This window comes from Dromaius novaehollandiae, chromosome 5 (assembly GCF_036370855.1).
Source record: "Dromaius novaehollandiae isolate bDroNov1 chromosome 5, bDroNov1.hap1, whole genome shotgun sequence".
NCBI lineage: Eukaryota > Metazoa > Chordata > Aves > Casuariiformes > Dromaiidae > Dromaius > Dromaius novaehollandiae.
Genome location: NC_088102.1, coordinates 47,231,677 through 47,252,364, shown reverse-complemented (window position 1 = coordinate 47,252,364; position 20,688 = coordinate 47,231,677). Strand labels below are relative to the sequence as shown.

At 50.1% G+C, this 20,688-nt stretch overlaps 2 protein-coding genes across 3 annotated transcripts in view; one reads left to right on the top strand and one right to left on the bottom strand.

The window, feature by feature from the left end:
- Window positions 1–5,122, top strand: part of EXT2 (exostosin glycosyltransferase 2) — an 82,472-nt gene extending 77,350 nt beyond the window's left edge. For both annotated transcript variants that reach the window (XM_064512757.1, XM_064512756.1), the window contains one exon: window positions 2,269–5,122. In XM_064512757.1, coding sequence (XP_064368827.1) covers window positions 2,269–2,407 — 139 coding nt within the window. In that variant the 3' untranslated portion in view covers window positions 2,408–5,122. The remainder of the gene's footprint in view (window positions 1–2,268) is intronic.
- Window positions 5,123–10,432: 5,310 nt separating this feature from the next.
- The window catches only part of ALX4 (ALX homeobox 4), a 47,636-nt gene continuing 37,380 nt past the window's right edge, over window positions 10,433–20,688 (bottom strand). The window contains exons 4-5 of the mRNA XM_026093266.2: window positions 17,459–17,587; window positions 10,433–14,343 (exon numbers count right to left, since the gene is read on the bottom strand). Of these exons, the coding sequence (XP_025949051.1) occupies window positions 14,020–14,343; window positions 17,459–17,587 (453 nt within the window). The 3' untranslated portion in view covers window positions 10,433–14,019. The remainder of the gene's footprint in view (window positions 14,344–17,458; window positions 17,588–20,688) is intronic.

Sequence of the window (20,688 nt, the reverse complement as noted above, 5' to 3'; positions counted from 1 at the left end):
TCTTATCACCAAAATAAGTTCAGCTACAGAAGGATTCCATCTTGCTATTTTCTCATAAGACCTCATCTTTGATTTATGAGTATAACCTCTGGAGGGAAGAGGTCGGTTTTGTCTCCATTATCCATTTAGCTTTGTCTTTTGCTCTGGGGGTGCCACTTAGTTCCAGTGTGACAATGGCTGCGATGATGTGGACACCTGCCCGCCAGGCAGAAGGCTGAGATAACTAATTCTTTTCACACAGGCCACCAAACAGCTGTTACATTACAATGTCTTTCAGTCATTATTGGCGCAGGCAGGATTTGAACCAGTAGACCAGAAGTAAAAGGCCTTGTATACCAGAAACCAGTGAGGGACAGCAGCTGTGCAAACTTCTCAAGTACAGATCTCCCAGTGCATCTACCTCCTAGCCTGCAAACTTTGTGCTTTTCCTGCCACAAGACTTCTCCAGTACACACAATTTGGATTATACTTAGCTGTGTTTCTGAAAAATAACCGATGATTTGGAAGTTTGACCTTATCTGAAAATCAGATGGCTTTAAGGTATCTCATGTTGGACATCTAACAGAGCAACAGAAACCACTTAATATTCTGAGCAAAGTGCTCCAGTACTGTTCTCCAGAACAGTACTTCTCTGCCAAGGGCCCAAGACTTACCCTTCTGATGGTTCGCCTTGTTTTTGCAGACTTTGAGCAACTACTTGTGTCTGTCCACTTCAGTGCTGACTGATGGTTCCTTTGCAGATCTATGCTTCCCCTGAGCAAACAGTATTTCTGCCAGTTCTGGAGATTGTTTCCTGATGCATACAGTTTCTTCCCTCTTAAGCTCCAAATTCCTTTTTGTTTGTTTCCTAGTGCAAAGATTTGAAGCTGGAGTCAGGGTAGGAAGAAATATGAGGGAATGAGAAGGTAGCAGAAAGTGAGGTGTCTGCATTAGCTGGCCTGAGATCTTCTTGACATTAAATATTTTATTTAAATATCAGCAGTGAAGTCATTTTCTAGCTGCTTTTTCAGGCCAAGGAAAAAGGCCTGAAATATGACCATTAATAGCTTGAAAACAGTTACACAGAGGTGTAGCACTTGAACAACTTGGGCTTTGAGTTTTTCAATCATTTAATTCCGAGGGAGCTGCAGGATGGCTCAGAGGCTGAGGAATTAATTTTGAAAACCATATACTGTCCCATATACTTCAAAAGAGTGTTTGGGGCAGTCTCGAGCAGTCCTCATCACGAAACTGTCACACTCAGTTGGTATGATTGACCAGGTCTGTTCAGGAAAACTATCCTGGAGCTGTAGTGACCCCCTAGCCCTTAGAAGGGGTCGGGAGGGAGCGCAGTGGTTGGGGAGCGAGAGACCTGCTCTGGGAGGTTCTGTAGTTGAGTCACTTGTTGCTTTTTTTTTATTATTTTTTTATTTTTTATTTTATTTGATCCCTTCATTTGTGAACAGCAAAAGAATTGTGACCTGTTTTCTTGCAGCTGTCTATCACATTGATGTCTTGTGGACATCAGTGTGTTGCCATGATTCTCAGTGTCTGAAGTTTTTAAAGCTGTTTTATAAAATATATAGCTAATGTTAGTGGAGCAATGGCCGAGGTGAGTTTAGTCAAATTTTCCATGCCTTACTTCCATCCACGGGTACTCTGCCTTGCATTGAAAGAGTTAAAGAAGCAGTGTAAGAGTAAAGAGTTAAAGAAGTATTTTATAGTTCTTATTCAGCTTCACTTTTAAGTTATGGTACAGTTTGTGCTTCCTGCACATTGGGGCACATTTATTTTTGTGGGAAAAAATAGAGCTTCTGAAGAAGTCTGAGGGGGAAAAAAAGAAACATTTCTGTAGAACTCCATTCTCACAAATGCTTGTTTTTTGCAAAACCTTTGCTAGGAGCCAAATTGACCCAACAGTGGCCCTTTAAGAGACATGTTGGCAGTTAATCTGTTCTGGTTTACAGCATGTACATTGCTTTAAGAATGACTGGAATTCTAGGGGGAGGGAGAAGGGAAGCTTTGACCTCCATGTGCACATGTGCTGCTGCCAGCATCCCCTTGCTCTTCTCTGTGATTAAATGGATAAATCAAAGAACACCAGCTTCTTTTCAGTTTTCTCTGCAGTGAGGCTCCCTTTTTATTTACTAGAAGCCAGCATGGCTGAAGTATTTCCAAGATCAGGAGGGAAGGTTACTGAGTTGTTTTTCTATCGGTAATTTTGGTGTGGGAGCTAGGAAACAGCCCAGTTGTTGGGGTTCCTAATTACATTGCTTTCCCTTTCACCAGATCTGAATGCATCAATAAATTTGCCTCTGTCTTCGGGACCATGCCTCTGAAAGTGGTGGAGCACCGGGCTGACCCTGTCCTGTACAAAGATGACTTTCCTGAGAAACTGAAGAGCTTTCCCAATATTGGCAGCTTGTAAAGGCAGCTGTGAGACAAACCTGTGTGCTGAAAAGGTGCTAAGAGGAATATGAGGCCCCGAAGAAAATAATGCAATAAAGTGGGTTGCATCTGAGGGAGATGGGAATTAACATTGTGTTCTGGTATATCAGTTCTCCCTTCACATTGCGCAAATGTGTAATGGAAAATTGAACAACTGCTTCTCTGTTGCATACAAAGGATTGAATCTATTCATGGGTCCTACCAGAAATGTCAAAACAAACACTTTTTCTCCAAAGGAGGCTGTGCACCTGCAAGAATAAAACAGAATCTCACTCTGTGGTCTGACTGGCATGACTGACCTCTTCTTTTGAATGTGCTGAAGCCCTCTTTGATGTGTAAGCATCCATCCATTTGAAGCAACTGTCTGCTGCTGTCTTTTGGAATGAGCTTATTTCCTATGGGATTGGTGGGCCTCTGTCTCCTGAGCTTAATTGTTGGCTTAAGTAACTGTGTAACAAATGGCTATTTCTGCGTAGTGAGACACATGTTTATTTTTTACTACAGCAGCAGCAAAAATCTGCATTTTGTCACATGGCTGGAAGAACAAAGTATTTTATATTACTTGAAAATTATTTTAATGCAAGTTGGGACACATAGCGGCTAGGAGGATGGTCTCCGTTAAAGCGCAGAGACCTGCAGGTTAGAACTCAAGTTGCTGCATCTCTTCTTTCTGCAGAAATCTCAGGTTTTCTGCTGTGTCCATGCAAGAGAATGTGACTCACATGTCAAAATTAGTCATACTATAAGAAGAAAATGTATCTTTCAGTCTGACTATATTTTTCCTTTTCATTATCAATATGGAGCAGTCAGGTTATAGTTTTACATCATAGTGATACGTTGGAACAACAGCTATGAATTAACATTTGAACATCCTCTTCAGCAGTCAGTGTGTTGTAGTACTTATTTGTAAAAACACTTCAATTTACAGAAATTCCCAGTTCCAGCTTTGATGTGCAGGGATGTGTGTAGGTGCAACACACTTGTACCTTATAGACACATGTACACTTATAGATTGAACTCCTGTAAATTAGCACTGTTGGAAAAACTGCTGGGTCTTAGCTTGCAATTTAACTAAAGAACCCATGGCCACAGGCTGCCACTGAAGCAAACAGCTTAGGAAAGCTTTTAGAGAGACTTTAAATTTCTAATGAAAATTGGAATTGTTTCTCAAAACTGAAATTAACCTGACTTAAAAATTAGATGCAGCAAAATTAGAAATAAAATTGCCCGGACCAAAGGACCTCTTGTACTTTGATGTTAGAGATGATCCGAAGTTGGACTGAGAAAGAAATCTTTCTTCAGGCTTCACTGGTAAAATGTCTGTTACCAGATGAGGGTGAATTCACCTTCTCTTGAAATCTTCTCTTGCTGCCAGTTACAGAGATCTTCTACTCGATGGGCCGTTTTTCTGTTACACTATGAGCAACCTTATTCCTCAGATTTTGCCAAAACCCCAAACAATGGGACAAGTGTTAGGCATCACAATTCACCCCCTCTCCTAAACTGGATAGGCAGCAATGACAGAAACCAAATGAAAGCCAGGCTAGAAACAGGAAACATCTGCTCCTATTTGTCTCACCCCCACTAAAAGTTATCTTATTGCCCAATGCAGTGGATGTGCTGTGAATGAAAATCATATTGGAACAATAGCTCTGAGGGGATGCTTCACTTCATAACTCCCCTGGGATGTGCCTGTAAACTGCATCATCCAATTCTCTGGGAACGTTTAATTACTAGTAAATTCTGGGGTTGTTTTTCAGTGTAGTCTTTGTTTCATCACTTACTTGCAGTGGGAGGAGGTATTAGGAAGGTAGGAGGATAGCTTTTGCAGTGACAACAACTGCTGTCTGCACAGTGGGTATTACAAGATAGAGGAATGCTTTGTTGCTGGCTATTTCTCCTTCGCAGTCCCTCATGTTCGCTCACGTGAACTTTCTTTCTGAATCTTTCTGCTGGTTTATGTCCTGGTGCTTAAGCGTCAAGAGATGCCAGTTTATTTCCCCTGCAAAGTTTGCTTTAAAAGGGAAGCTGTGATAGCATAGTAATCTGTTGAATTTTAACCTTGCTTTGGAGGCTGATCTGAGTTTGGCAGACCTTCTCCAGTGTAACAGCATTGTAACATCTCCCTTACACAAAGCCGTGAAGCTGCTGCAGTTTCTTGGTTCTTTCTCAGTAAGCCAGGATTATGCATTTTGCACAGTCTTAAAAGACACAGAGGATTTCAAATGGTTGCTGGAATATTTTTAGGTGGGGATAGCCTAACAAAGCCTCCTGAATTGGTCTCTAGTTGCAAGTTAGTAAGAGGCAATGGGTCCTTCTGTCTGCATCCCAAAGTACCCGGGCTAATTCCCCTTCCTCAAAATGCCCAGTGACCAGTATCTGTCATGTTTTGTGCTGTAGCATTTTACAGCTGCTTTTATATGGCAGTCTCATTTAAATGGTAATGTCTATCTATCTGTTTCGTGTTATGGACAAAATTGGGCAATTGACAAATCTGTAAAATGCCCTGCTTCCCCACCTTGTTTATAATTGTGTTGGTTTTGATGCAAAACCAGTAAAAATAAGATGTACCCGTATGTCTAATTTGGAATGGTTTTGTTTTCAGTCATTAAATTAAGATTGTTTTTCACTTTTCATTGTATATATTTTATCAAAAAAGGCTAATATTGTTATATTAAAAAGTAAATTCAAAGAGCATTTGTTGTATTTCACTTTTGGAGCTGCACTGGTGTACATAAGGAACCATGGACGCATTTAGAGGTGAGAATTACGATAACAGGGTGTTTTGCTGGATGAATCTATGTTAAAGTTGAATATCCATAATGTACTTTAGAATGATCTAAAACAGAAAGAAATAGAAAGATCTGTTGGCATTTTGTCTTTCCTGTAACTAGAGTGGGGTGGTTGCATTTGAAAGAGAAGTTTTCTGTGCACAAATTTATCCCAGTCACCTTTTTGGAGAGGGTAGTTGTTACTCTAATTTTCTGCCAAGATTTGACAGTACTATTTATCGTGGAGAAATAGGGAACAGATCCTTTCTCTTTTTGTGAAGAGAGAGAGCAAACACTGGAGAATTGTGCTTTTGAGGGAAGGGCTTCTGGCTGAGTCGCTGTAATGGTGGAACTCAGCGTAGTGGCAGCACCGTGTTTCCATTCTGCTCTGAAGTGCTGCGGCCTGTCCCCTCTGTGGCATGCTGGAGAAGGGGCTGTTAATGACACACCTTGCTACTTGGGCATAGCACGAGGCATGCTGTGCTGGAGTACTTGCCCTGCTCATCCTGCCAGTCTTACGGATACGTTTTTAGCGTTACCAACTCTCCCTACAATGTGTTGACTCTTCCCTTCCCCACAGCTCCACTATCTAATTACAGGACGTGCCAACACAAGCCCTAATGTTCTCAATTACTGCTCTCCTGCTGTCTCCAGGTCCTGCTCTTGAACCTCCTGCTGCCCATCATGCTTTTACTGGTGCAGTTCAGATATGCTTTATTGCAGCAACTAGTTAACCGTGTGTTGAAAGCTCAATTCAAGGGCCTTTTAAACTCCGGGGCCTTAAAATTAGAAACTAAATCCATATAAGACAGATATCAACATAATAGTGAGCTGGGATTTAAGAGGTGCTTAGCACTTCTCACTCATTTTGCTTTTACGTTGTGTTGGTGAGTGTTGAGCACTCTGGAAAAATGGTATACTGAGAGACATGAAAATCCATTTAGGTGGGCAATTTTCATGTTGAAAATAACCCTCAAGATCTGTCATGAGTGCCCTCTATAATCAGTGTCTGGTACCCTGAGTAATTGTTGTATGTAGAGCACCTTTTGTTTAGGAAAGATCTGAAAATGGTTAATCAGTACTGCATAATTCTGCTGTCCCCCAAGGAATAACAGCCCTTTCACGGGAAGGGGTGCAGGGTGAAGCAGGAAGAGGCAAATGAAAACCACTGTTGTTATGACACTACAGCACAACACAGGAAAGAAAAACTGAAATTGGCAGTGCCAACAAGAAAATGGATTTTACATACCTGAGCCAGAGGTAAGACAGAGCAAGTATGCATTTTTTTTATATTGCTCTACTTTAAGACTTACATGTTTAAATTTTACTAGGACTCCTGCAAAGCACATTCTTTTGTGAACTAAAATGTGACTTCATTTCTGCTGTACAGATAGTCATTAAGACCATGTATAAACTCTTCCATGAACTTAACGCCAGAAAGACCCTGCACAGTCTTGTTAGATTAAATGTGAGCTACAAAATGAGCTGGTTCCATTTGCTAACTTCAGTCTAGTCCTGAAGAGTTGAGATGAGCAGAGCAAATAAGAGGCAGATGTTCCACCTGTATTGATTTTTTTCTTTTTTTTGAAATTTTAGGCCCCTCAAATTCATTTCTGGCAATAACTGCCAGAAAACTCCAAACACAGTGTTCTTTGCATTTTTTTGTAAGATCTGAAAGTTTTCCCATAAGTGGGTTGTCAATCTCAAACCTCTTCCCTCAGAAACCAAATTGCAAACATTGCCTTATAGAGAGATGACATTTGCTTAACAGAAAAATCATCTAGAACACTTTTGCTTTACATCTGAGTTGTGGATCTCTTAGTTGTATCTCATGCTATTGTGAGCAATATATAGGTCTGTGTAAGTTCTTTTTATGATGCTTGCCACTGTTGTGTCTGAGCACAACAATAAATAGAGCTTCACAGTCCTTCTGCTTGAGTAAAACCAGTGTCTTACCTGTTATTGCAGTAGACAATTAGAAGCCGTGATTTACCCCAGGCTACAGGAGCTGTGTGGGCGAAACAGGATACAACACCAGTATCCTAGGCCTGTGTTTTAGCAATGTGACCACGCTCTGTCTTAAATGCTGTTTGTTTGGAGTTCTGGGTAGTTCAAGACCAAGCTAGAGGACTGTTAGCCTTGACTTTTAGTGTCGGCATGCTTCAGCCTGCCTTGGCTTGAAGTCATTTGGAGACATTCCTGGTGCACTCTGTGTAATTTCAGTCTGATGTAAATGGCTGAAATGCAGTCCCACCTCTGCTGATCTTCAGGATTCCCCTGTCCGCAGCTTCTTGTGGTTGCTTTGAAAGCGAGTTATGTTTCCCATTAAAGGATAGCAGCGGCAATTGAGGCAATTAAGTGGAGTGGCACAGAGCTAGCAGCACGCCGGGAGTTTTCCAACTCAAAACAGGCAGCACAGCTCAAAGGTATTCCCTGCAAGGTTGCCTGTTTGCTGTCTTCATTTGTCTGGAGAGGGATCCAGTAATAATTCTTCAAATGTCCTTTATTCATTCCAAATGCCTGTTTACTTGCAAAAATAGGAAGTGTTTCTGTTCCAGGCGGGAATGACAACTCTGCAGTTACTTGTGTGGACTAAGATCGGTGGAACCTGGACATGGTTTCAGTACATCTATGACTTTGGATCAGTGCTGTAGCACTGGTTAGACTGTATGGAGGCAGGAAGCAACAGATGAGATGGGCAAGGGGAGAACCAGTATCTATAAAGAGAAATAACCCAAGTTGTGACTGTTCCTAGAGAGTCATAAGAAAAAGAAAATACTGGGTTAATTGTTAAGTCATTTTGATTGGATTTTTAGCCTAAATTTTAGCAGGGTGCTTGGAAGGAGGTGAAAGCTGGTCCATTTGACCAGTAAGGACATGAAGAGCTTGGGATACCCAGACCCACAGGAATTGTTCCAGTGCGTGATTATGAGATCTGGTTGCTGTTGCACCCTGCCTTTTTAAGGCCGAAGCTCCCTCACCTCCCCATTCACCCCGGTTCAGTGCAGCAATGAGAACCTGTAAAACTAAAAGCTGAAGCTTGGGGCTGACTGAAAAGTACCCCGTATGGATGCCCACCTGCCTGCCAGCCCAGTGGGGACATCTCACTTGTACTGCTCATCTAGCAGGTGCCCATAGTGCCAACCTTAGAAAGATACCTGGGGCTTTCAGGCCAAAGGCTTTATGCACAGTTCTTACCTCCTGCGTGTTCATATAGCCATTTACTCAAGAAAAATGTTGTTTTCTCACCTGATGTTCTGGCCTTACTCTGAAAACTTACCAGTCGCTGTTTTGTAAAATCTTTCTTTAGAGGGGAAGGCCGGATCTCAGCTGTGTCTAGCTGCAGTTAGCGCTGGGCGCCTGCAGCTGAGGATTGACAGGGAACAATACCCCATTTGCCACACTTCATATGGAAACAGGCTAGAGGGGAAAGGCTCCACGCAGAAAGCACCGTAAAATGAGATCCAGGAATTCAGCAAGGCTGCAGCAAAAGGGGCAGATTGCTAACTCGGAGCATCTGGCTTTGCCTCGTGAGTAGGTTATGAACTGAAAAGCAAGAGAAAGTGGAAGATCCTTTCACAAATAATAAACACTTGTTTGTCTCAGATTAAATGCAACACCTTTACATGTGGGCTCCATCTGGCCAGAAATAGATGCACCTTGCATGGCTTTTACCTTCTTGCCAATGGGAAGATTATTGTACATCCATCTGCTTAAAGGTTAATAACCTGCTTTTAAAAAGAGGAAGGAAAAAGGCAAATCTGTTTAGTTTACAGGAGGAAAAAATTGTTTTTCATTAAAACTGCCCGAACTATGCCCTGCCTCAGAGTTGTATTCTCCAGCAGAGAAGGAACGTGTTAACCCAGGCACTGTGGCCGCATCTCCCAGTGAGAAACTTCTTAATCCTTTTTAAACTCCTCCTGTAATCCCAATGGGAAAGTGTAGCTTTGGCAAAAGAGTGCAGTTTTAGTTTGGGTCCTGACACTATCTAGAGGTTACAGAGAGACTTTTCAGCTCCCTGGTGTCTTCTTCACTCATACGGGTATAGAAGAAATGTTTCGCCTCTGCAAATGTTACACCTTAGGTTAAATACTGGTAAGTGTAAGATCATTGACTATAGTACAGTTAAAGCTGTTTGTCCAAGAGTTGCATCCTTCCCTGGAAACTTCCCGATCAGGAGCAATTTCTGAAATAGACCCATACATCCAGGATGAAACTGGCTTTAGGCTGTTAATAGTCAGAGCTTTGCCAACATCTGGAGAATCTGGCTTTGAGCGCTCAGGGAGGGAAGGAATTTTTCTTCTGCAAGTGAGAGGAATGGATAAGCTTGCAACAGCACCTGCATTATCCGCTGCCTTGGGAGATGGAAAACAGCCACGCTCCATCTGAGCCAAGCTGATGCTCGTGGCCAACCGAGGGAAAGGCAAGAGGGGCTCTGCTGATCCCAGTGGGTCGCTGGGCACCTTCGCAGCTCTGCCTAAGCGCAGATCGGATCCCCCGGTGTCTGGGTGCAGGGACTTAAGCTCTTATCCAAGGTACGAGTGCCAGTGCTGGCGGGTCTGTGGAGCCGGAGGGAAAGGATGTCGCAGCTGAGGTTATTGGTGGGAAAAAAAGAGCAGATAGGTCCCCCCAGACCCCAGGTTTTCCTGTGGTCCTGATGCCCCCTCTGCTCAGTGGCGGCGATGCCGCAAGGCCCTTGCAGGCCCTCTTGAGCCTGCCGCTGGCTCGCAGGATGTTCCCGCGCCCGGCTGCTGGCTGCAAACAACCTCTTTGTGCCGGGAGAGGCAGCGGCCCGTGAGCTGCCACCTGTTGTTAATCTACCCCCGGCTAATCCATTCTGCACTGTGTCAGCAGTTCAAAAGGGCACTGTTAGTATTTTTTGCCAACTTCAATTAACGTGAGATTTTGGAGGCCCCTCTGATCACATTTCATCTGTCATGAGTCAGGAACAAACAAGACAGATCCCAGTTGAGAAGGGAGAAGACAAGGAGTTTATTGCAAAGCGAAACAACAACAACAGTGTTTGTGTCACTTCAGCCAGGACGGCCTGGAAGCAGGTTCCTTCCCAGCAATTTCACTCCTTTAAAAAAATGAAAAAAAAAAAAAAAATTGGTGCCCAGCAATGCCAGCCCCTCCCCCTTCCCCCCAAAGGAAAAAAAAAAAAAAAAAAAAAAAAAAAGCTGCAAGTGCAATAACTTACTTCCAAAAAATGTTAAAAAAATCCCAAGCTCCAAGACTGTTTGTTCTTCTTTAATATTCCACTGTAATGAGCTGGTAATACATGGCTGCATAGGCATTAACATTGCATGGCACAAAACCTCACATGGCAACATTTTTAATAATGTTTTTATTCTTTTTTTTTCCTGAACTTTTTAAAACTTTTTTTTTAATATGTTCTACCCCAGGCCATTAAGCTAAAGAAAAAAAATGTTTGCGTTTATACAAGGTTACAATATTTTACAACAAAAACAATAATATTGATTGAGGTTCGTTTTCTTTCTTTCTCCCAGTCTCTCTTTCAAACACTGCACACCTAAACTGATATATTATTATACATTGAAAACTGTCCTTCAAAATCAGTAGTATAGAAGTCCTAGCTCTACCTACCTACCTAGCTATTCGGGGCGAGTGGATGATCGTGTTACCAGCAAAGAGTTAGCAGGGTGCAAGGGGGCTCGGCCGCCTCCTGCAGCACCGTGAGTACCGCCGAAACCGGCTCCATGACTTTCAGTCTGGATCTGCCCCCGTGCCCATTTGGGTTTCATTTCTAATTCAGCCTGTTTGCTTTTGGCTGTGTCAGTCAGAGCAGCAAAATAAACACGGGTCTCTGCGTCCGCTTGATTATTTTTGAACCCCCTTTGCATGAAGCTATCTTTTGGGCTTTGCTTGTTTGCGGAGTGTTTGCCAAGGCGCTGCCGGCCGGGCGTGCTGGGCCGAGCCGGGAAACTGGCCCCCCGCCCCGAAGCGCTGCCACCGGCGAAACCTGGGGCTCGCTGGGCGCTGTGGCGCTGGCCGCGGGGAGGCTCGCAGCTTCCAGGGGAGTCTGGGCCAGGGAAGCGCGAGTCCACGTGTGGACGGGAGTAAAACGCTGACTAAGAAATAAATAGCAAAAGAAAAAAAAAGTCATAAATAGAGATGAAAGTTATTAAAATAATAGTAATAATTAAAAAAGGCATCACCGGTGACTCGAGATTGCAGGAATGGCACTGACCCTGTGACCCTTGAGAAATGCAGTAACCACAGGTTGGCTAGATTAAGATTGAGATAGATAGATATATATATATGTTTATAGAGTTTGTCTTGTTAATTTAATGGCTAGTTTAAAAAACTTTTTAATTAATTAAAAAGTAATAAGGCTGTGTGAATACAGATGCACGCAGCTTAAAAGCTGCCTGACCAGCTGCTCTCGGAGGCCTTGGCAGCAGTGCCTTCCAGTGGGCCCCATGGCGCAGGTCCCGATGGCAGCTGTGGGGCAGGCGGCAGCGGCGCCGGCGAGGGCGCGAGGCCAGGCGAGCTGGGGCGCCCGCGTGCTGCTGGCGGCGGGGGGCTCTTGGAAACGAAGTCCCCGCTCACCCCGCGATGCACTCGGGCTGGCTCAGGGCCGGGCACGTGGGGGGATGTTTGAAATAGACTGAGCAAGGCCAACGCGTGCTTCAGTTCACCAAAAAGGGCTTTTTCTAGCAGAAGGAAGTTTGGGCTGCTTATGGAGGTAAGGAAGAGGTTGTTGTTTAAATGCAATTTAAACTAACGTTGCTGTCATTGCATCCAAAAAAACCCAGAGGTTTAGACAGTGATGCTGTGCGATACAGTGGTCAGCATCATTTTCAGCACCTAAAACATCACACCCAATTACTCAGCTAAACGTTTAGGTTGGACATAAGTCATGCCAGCTCCTGATGGGAGCAGCCCTGTTCTTACGCATGGTGAAATGCACGCTGACTTCCTGTGAGGGCCGAGCAAGGTGTCTCTCAGCATTTTTCAGGAGAGAAAAGAGACAGTACTACTGGTCTTTGCTTACACCAATAAATATATATATTACATATTATCTAGCAATGATGTATCATTTATCTAGCGCATGGCAATGTCTAGGTACTATAGAAATACTTTTATACTGTATACAGTAACCTGAAACCTGCTATTTGGTTGTAGCTTATTTGAAGCCTTTTCTAAGGCCACTCTATATTTTCTTGGACCTTGGACTCCAAGGTCCCCCAGTACTGAGCTTGAGGGGGGAGGGCAAGGTGACACACTTTTTTTTTATGGGATTAAAATCTTGTCATCCCCTTTCTAGGCTGTGTGGGTGCTGGTGCTCAAATGACCTTCAGCCTGTCCTTAGTGATAGTTCAGTGAACTAAGAGGAAATCCTGAAATTATCCTGGCTCTATGAGATCGCTGAAAAGCTTGGAAGATAATTAGCCTGGCAAAGGAGATCTCACCCAGCGGTTAGTACGTGCTGGGGAGGTAAGAGCCCTCGGAGGGACGCTCGGGGAGGGATGTGGACTCAGACAAGCCAGGCCAGTTCTTGGGTTTCCTGCGCTCGTGTGGATCTTGGATCCTCCTGGAGGACCCAAGGGGGCAGGAGGTGGGACAATGTCACCTTCTTTCCAGCCTTGGGTCTCTGCCCAGCCTGTCCCTCACACAGCAGTGCCCACAGGGGCTGTTCATGGTGGAGCCTGGCGCTGAGGGCGGTGGGAAGGGCAGGTTACAGATACCTGGACCCCAGGACAAGGTGCACGAGGGATTCGGTGGCCTCGTGCAAGCCCAGCTGTGGGCTGCTCCTTGGGGGGCTCTGCCTCTCTGGGGACCTGCGGATTTGCACAGCGCTGTCCTCCCACGGGGTCTGGCTCTAAACGGGGACAGTAATTCCTGACTCAGTAAAAGCCAGAGGGAGCGTTTCCCTGCCCCACCACGCACTGACTGTGGCCTGAGCAAAGTGAACCTGGGGCGCTCACTGCGGTGTCACCTGAAAGCAGGCTGGGAAGTCGTCACCCCCCAGGGTCATTGCCTAGCTCAGACTGCGGCACCGGAGAGGTGACAAAGGCTCACACCGTGGTAGCACCATGCGTGGTAGGGAAAGCGGCCTTGCTTCGCGTCCTTAGGGCCTCTACGGCTTCTTGCTTCATCTAAGACTGTGCGAAACGGAGAGGAGGCAGGGCAGAAGGAGACAGAGCAATGTCGCCTTCATCCAGCCTCGGCCATCGCCCCAGCCCTGTCCCGTTCAGCCGTGGGAAGCCAAGCCTCCCGCCCAGCAGACGGGAGCAGCCAGGGCAGTGTCTCTTTGCTGGTGCAAGAGTCCCCATCCCATCCCCTGTCGCGGGCAGAGCCGAGCAACGCTGCTGACAGGCTGGGAGGGGAAGATGTGCGCGCGCATGCGTGTGTGTGTGTGTTTGAGTGTGTGTGTGTGTGTGTGTGCGCGCCTGGCGGGGGGCACGGGGGAGACCCCTAAAAATGCCAGCTGGCTTTTGCTGCTTGGAAAGGCAGATCTGGTGTCAGAAAAAAGGAGCGGGGAGAAAAAATGCCCAGGTCACTGGAAAGGTGATGGTGACGGGGGACACATCCCGAACCAAGCCTCACTGGGAGAGCTGCTGCTCCACAACTTCCCTTTCCCTGCCTGATCCCAGGAAGCTGCGCGGTCCCTGTGTTCGTGCTGGAAACACTCCACTTACGTTAACATATGTACTTTATATACCTAGGGTAGCTAAAAGTGCTGCATTCAGATCCCCAAGGAGGAAATGGCTGTCTGGAGTCCAAGCGGATGGATTTTTTTCGGCTGTCCTCGTTTGCTCGCTCCGTGTCTTGAGGGCGCTGGGTTGCAACCCTGTCATGTCGCCCAGGAGATAGCGGCGCTGTGCTCCTTTGCCTTCATCCTCAGGGCAGCGATGCTGGAGGTCTTGCGGTCTGGCTCGCTGTTCAGCTCGTAGCCGTTGAGGCCCGGGCTGATGCCAGCCGTGCCGAAGAGGCTGCCCATGTGAGTCTGTCCCACGTGGCTGCCGGGGCCGGAGACGCTGAGGAAGTCGGAGACGCCGCCGGCCGCGTGGGGGTGAGCGTGGGGGGACATGCAGGAGGGCACCGTGTCGCAGGGGACCACGCAGGCGGGCACGGGGGAGGCAGCGCCGTTGTTGCCAATCCAGGAGGGGTTCTGGATCTGGGGGTGGGAAAAGAAGCGTCAGGGCAGGACGCGGCCAGCGGCCGGTGGCCGGGCTGGCGGGGGGGAGCCCCGACGCAGCCGTGCACGAGGGAGGGAAAAACCTTACGGGGGGCCCCGCTCCCTCCCAGCTCCTGGGTCACCCCACCTGCTGGTGCTGCGGGACGTGGTGCCTGGGCACAGCCGAGCGGCGGCACTGGCAGCACCCCGGGCCGCAGCACGCGGTGCCCAGGCAGGACGGGATGCTGAAGGACTGCCCGTGCAAGGGACGGCCTCCTGCAGAGGGGCGCAGCACGCTCAGTCCTCACGCGGCTGCTGCTGGTTCCCACCTGCAGCGGGGACTGGGACAGGGGCTTGGAAGCTGACGCAGGGTCTTCGTGCCTTCAGACACGGGGCTGCACGTTTTGGGGGGTGATGAACCAAGGGCAGTGGGAGAGAATATGGTCTTTTTTGTCTAGTTTGGAGTGGAGAAGAGAAAGGGTCTCTTGTAAATCAGTCTAGAGACCAAAGGGGAGGGGTTCTAAAGAGCAGTTTATACTGAAGGAAAAAGGTGAAGAGGGATGGGGTTGGAGGCACTTGTCTTTCCAGTTTCATGAAGGCAGAGTGGATGGGGGGGGGTGCTTGAGCTTGCTGCATGGGGCAAAAGGCAGATGTCCCTGCGAGGTCACTGCTGGAGCGTTGATAGCAGCAATCTGGTTGTAGGCACTCCCACCCCGAGTGCAGAGCAGTGGTGCTTCTCCAGCCCTTCCTCACTGCTGGGATCTGCCCCGCTCTTTGCTGATGAAGTAACTCCCGACATCCCTGAGCTGGAGGAGAGCACCTTCCCTGCGCAGGCATGGGGCAGGCCAATAACCAGGGGAGAGGCTCTCGTTTTGCATCTCTGATCCAATAACACTTGGGGCCTCCTGCTTGTGCTTGTCCAGCCTGGCTCCAGCACTGCTGGTCATGGTTCCTCCAGCCTCATGAGTGTCTGGAGCAGCTCCGTGAGTGTGGCTGTCCACCTGAGCCAGCCGCTGGCTGCCGCAGCTCTCCAGCGCCTGGGAAACATGGAGCCTGGTGCAGGCTGAGCAGGAAAGGGCTGGTCCTCGTGTCCTGGGGGGCTGCACCATCCTGTGGGGCTGCACCATCCCATGGAGACTCCAGAGAGGGTGCGATGCAGAGGCACAGCCAGAGCCTGCCCACACCGATGCTCATGCTCCTTCCCCATCGCAGGGATTGCCTTGGACAGGCTTCCTCACTTGTCCCAAGTCCAAGGTAGACTAAGGAAAAGGTTTTTTCTAGAGCATTGCATTCACATTTGTCAGCCCCAAGGCCTTTCTGAGTCAAACCACTTGACCAACCAGCTCCTTGGGCTCTGTGCTAGACTGCGCAGATGGAAACGTAGCAGCTCGGCAGCCCCTGGGCCCCGGCAGCCTTGCTGGGGGAGCGCACGCAGCTCCAGTGGGCAGGCGCCGGCTCACCCTGGTGCTGGTCGCTTCCACCACGGCTGGTGCCCCAGCAGGACACGCGGCCCAGGGTCGGGCTGACTGTGCAGGGCACTGTGCCCCAGCGTTGGTGACCGTGCCCTGGTCATCACTGCTGGGGCCTCGGTCCGCACTGCACCCTCAGCCGCCAAAATCCTTAAGCCGGCCCTGACGGAGGCAGGTAGTGCAGGAGACTGGCACAGGGGGGAGCTGGGCAGTGCTGCTGGATACAGTCTCTCTGTTAATGCGTTTTCCCCTTCTGCCCGTTTGGCTTTTCTTTTTATGCCGTGAGCGCTTTGGAGCAGGGGTGGGCTCAGCAGAGAAGACCCAGCATCATCCGTGCTGTTGTTAGGGGGCTCTGTGGGCCTGTGAACTGTGGGGGCAACAGGCGGAAAGGGGCACTGAGCACTCCCTGAGCCCTTCCTCCCACCCCAGCTCGGGGCTGCTCTGCCTGCAGGAGCCGCTTTTCGTTTCCCTGCGGGAGCTGAGCTGGCCGCAGCCCGCACGGCCCGTTTCCCGGCCCCTCTCCCGCACGGTGTGCTCTGCTTGTTGTGGACGTGCGGGGGTTGTGCTGCCTGCCCCTGCTGCAAACGCAAGGCTGGTCCGCGTGGCCAGCGGCCAGGCTTCTGCACCTTCGGCCATGCAGCAGCCCTGCGGGAGAGGTGCGTGGGGCCGGGCGTTTGCTGGCGGGAGGCCCCAGTGAGGGGCAGGTGCGCAGCGCTGGAGGGGAGAGGGCACGCGAGATGAAAGCAGGGACGAGGGGAGTGGCCGGCTGCAGAAGAGAGCAAGGGGCCCTTCATCCCACCACCTGGCCGCTCGCCCTGTCCGATCTTCTGCCTCCTTCGAGTTGCTTTGCATTTTTTGATCTCTCAGGCTGGAGGAGGTGGCAGCATGGAGGTGAGGGGGTCGTATAGGTTACAAAGGCAGGAGAGGAGCGTGCTGAAAGGCCGCTGAGGGTGTCCTCCGCTCGAAAGACTGCTGCGGCATCTCTCAGCTGTTTCGTAAGGGCTTCTCGTTCAGGCCGGGGGCGACGCCAGGCAGGAGGGAGGTCAGGCGCTCGCGGCAGGGAGCCCGGTGCGTCGGACAGCCGGGGCAGGAGCAGCAGGGCGCCTCCTGCGCCGTGGGGGGCCAGGCATCGCGCCCGCGACGCTGTGCCCTCGAGCAAACCCTGGGTGGCTGCGAGAGCAACTGGCCGGCTGGAGGGTTTTGCGGGGGCGCAGCCCAGCCCTGGAGCCGGCCGCCCCGGGCGCCCCGGCAGCGCTGGGAGGCCGTGCTGTGGAACGGCCGCCGCGCGGGACGCTGCTGTGGCCGGGCCGCAGGGCGGGCGCTCGAGGGGCAGCAGCCGCACGCCAGCGGGGAGACAGGCAGCACGGCAGCCTCTGCTGGACAGACTGACCCAAGCCCAGCGGGCGGCCTGTCCGTCGCAGTGCCGGCTCCGTCTTGGCGTCTGCTCCAGAGCCGGCTGCGCTCCACCAGGGCACACGTGCAGCTGGGGCAAGACCCCTCGCTAACGCCCTCCGGGGCGGTCATTTCTGGGCAGCACCGCTGCCTTCGGGGGCACCAGCCCCGTGCCGATGCGGGCCGCGGCAGGACGGGCTGGGGAGCGGAGGGCGGCGCGGGGCGAGGGGAGGGCCGGGGAGGGCGGCGCTCACCTGGGCGTAGTTCTCGGCACGGGTGAGCAGGGGCAGCTCGTAGGCCGTGGAGAAGTGGGTGCGGACCTGCTGCATCTGGCCGAACCGCTCCCGCTTGCGCCACTTGGCTCGCCGGTTCTGAAACCAGACCTGGGGAGAGGGCGACAGTGGGCTGTGAGCAGGGCCAGCGGGGCCCCGGCTGCCTCGCAGACCTCGCCAGGCGTCTAGACATCTAGTCCAACCACCCCCTTGAGCAGGGTCACCCGGAGCAGGTTGCCCAGGACCACGTCCAGACGGCTTTTGAACATCTCCAAGGATGGAGATACTCACAACCTCTCTGGGCAACCTGTTTGTTTCAGGGCTCAACCACCCTCACGGTAAAGTAGGTTTTTCCTCATTTTCAGCTGGAAATTCCTGGGGTGTGAACCCTGGTTATGGCAATGCCATCACGGGCTGAGAACTTTTCACTGAACTCTCTGCCTTCTTTTTCTTAACTATTAAAAAAAAAAAAAAAGGAAACAGTTCAGCAACAACAACAGTTCCCTTCTTAGACCCAGGAAGTGGCAAGTGCACTTCTATGGAGTTGCATGTCCTTTTTTTACACCCGGTTTTCTTTGCAGGGTTTGTAGCTTGCTGCTTCACACTCATTTGTTCAGATCCCTTCAAGGCAGAGGAAAGACCAAAACTCTGGTCTGCTCTTATTTTTACTGGCTTGACATTAGTGTGGATTACTGCACTGTTGTCAGCACCATTGTGCCTGATTTGCATCAGTATAAGAGAGATCAGAGCCTGGCCCAGTGTGTTCAAAGCCTCTCAAAGCTTGTGAGTCAGGGAAACACATCAATCAAGAGCTGCTTTGAAGGCCGGGAGAGATGCATGCGATCACCAGGGGCTGGGTTGCACGGGTCACGCCAATGCATGAAAGAAGCAGCCCAAGAGCTTCTCGTTTCTGCTTTGAGTTTTGCACGGTGACTCGGGGAGGCGGGGGGGCATCGCTAACTGACAGCTCGGCTTGGCAGCGCCTCACTGGGGCCAGAGGGGCAGCTCCGCTGCTCGCGGGCAGCTGCCGAAACCAGACACCGCTCCGGACGTCTGGAGAGGATGCGCAGGGCGAGCGGGTCGCTTGGCCCGGGGAGGGGCGGCAGGCCGGGTTTCAGGGACAGGAGAGGGGTGGCAGTTGCAGCATGCACCGGCACAGCTAGGAGCTGGTGCGGGGTGAAATAAGCACGAGGATTTGTGGGTTGGGGTCCTTCCAGCTTGCTGTGGCAGAGCTGTTTCAACCTCTGCTGCGTCGGTAGCCCTGTGCCAATTTTGTGCACTTGCCCAGCCAGCTGCCCCACGACACGAGCTGGTGGGCTACCGCCGCCGAGGGCACACGGTACATGAAGTGCGTCCTGCCGGAGCAGGTCCGATGCCCCAGTCATCCGTCTGCTTTTCTTCTCCCTCCTCTTGGCACAGCCACAACAGCCCAGCTGCAGGCCAGTCCCAGAGCCAGCCACGCTCGCGCCGCTTTGATCTGCAGGCTCAAAGCTAGCGGTGGTGACCCAGCGCCCGGGCAGAGTGGGGCCCCGCTGTGCGCCAAGGGGTGGGGAGCAGGTAGGGAGTGCAGCACAGGCTGCGTGTGGGGCTGGGGCCAGCATGTGCCAGGCACATGCAGCTATCCCCCTTGAATTCAACTGGTGCTTGCAAAAGCAAAACTCTTTAAACTGGTGGTTCCTACTGGTGGGGATTTGCCTGTGGCATATCAGCCACGGAGACACGTCAGGCTGAAAATGAAAAGTGTCTGCAGAGACTGCTTTGGGCTGCTTGGCATCTTATGGCAGGGGTTCTCCAGTCCTCTACAGTGGCAGGGCAGGCAGTGCAATGTATAACACAAAAATGTCAGCGGAAAACCAACTACGTTTAAGTCTTTGTTGGTGTCCTCAATCTTAGAAGACACTGCCTTTAGAAAGCCAATATAACAAAAGCCCATTTTCTTTTCATTGCAAGTCACCTTTAGTGGAGGGATGCTTCTCTGGGAGGGCAATGCGACAGGCGAGACTGCAGCACTTGGTGCAGTGTGTCCTCTGGGGTCCGGATGGGGTATTTCATGCAGGAATAAGCAGTCCTCGTGGGCTGCATCTCAGTGTTAACAGCTAGAGTGGGAGTGTAGGCTAATGTCGTGTATTTGGCTCCTGCAGACAATGCTTGGATAAAGCCTGATGTACCAAGTCAGTCCTATAAAAATCTACAGAACCAAAAATGTTTCATGTCTCCATAAACATGCAGCCATATGCTGGTACCCAAATCCATATGCATGATATGCCACAGGGGGTGGAGAGGCTGAAACAAAGAAAGGGGGAGCCTCCTGCACCATCCCTGCTGCTGCCCAGCCCCTCAGCTGCTGCCCCCAGCTTCCCCCCCACCTCCCGTGTACCCCTGCGCCCGGCTCCGGTGGTGCTGGGCCGGGCCTCACCCAGGACGCCTTGACCTTCGCTGGATGCCCAGGGAGGGCATAGGAATTGCACTGTTACTTTTGTCCTTCCTCTAAGTTTAAAAAAATAAAAATAAAATAGTTATTTCCCTGCCTGACCAAAGCCGAGGCAGGAGAGGCCATCCGTGGGGCTCTCGGCTCGTGGGCTAAGGGTTGGCCATGGGTCTCTGTCCTGCTGCAGCGGGTGCTGCCCCGCTCAGCCCCGTGCCTCACTGCTGCCACCAGCCCCACTGCCGCCTCCCGCTGCCCCAGCCTGTCTGTCTGTCTGTCTCCAAGACCCCGTCCCCCTGCTAAAGGCCAGGCTGTCTCCCCTTCTCCCGGAGATGGCCACAGGCCCTTTGCTCTCCAGCCTGCAAGAACAGAGCCAGAATTCATCCTCGAGCGCTGAAACTGGACACCATTTTATCAGTGGCCTGGAATGGGAAATTGGAGCCTGGGATGAGAGAATTGAATAACTTGAGCTTGTTTTCATTTCATGTTTAATTTCCTGCAGGCTTAGCTCAGTCTTTCCGCTCCTTCCACCAGTCTCCCAGGGTTTTATGGGGGAAAAGGGATCAAGATATATTACTTCTTGCTTTGCTTTGTTTTTTTTTTTTTTCTTCCCTTTTTTTCCAAGGCAATGATTTTGCTACAGCAGAGTTTGACATTTCCCTCTCACTTTCAAGCCCCCGCCACATCACAGAGTCACTGGTGAAAAGATTTTCATTAATAGCTCCAGCAATTGTATGGCTGGCACTGGAGGGGCCTGGCTGGCCTTACAGCCCAGTCCCTCTCTGCC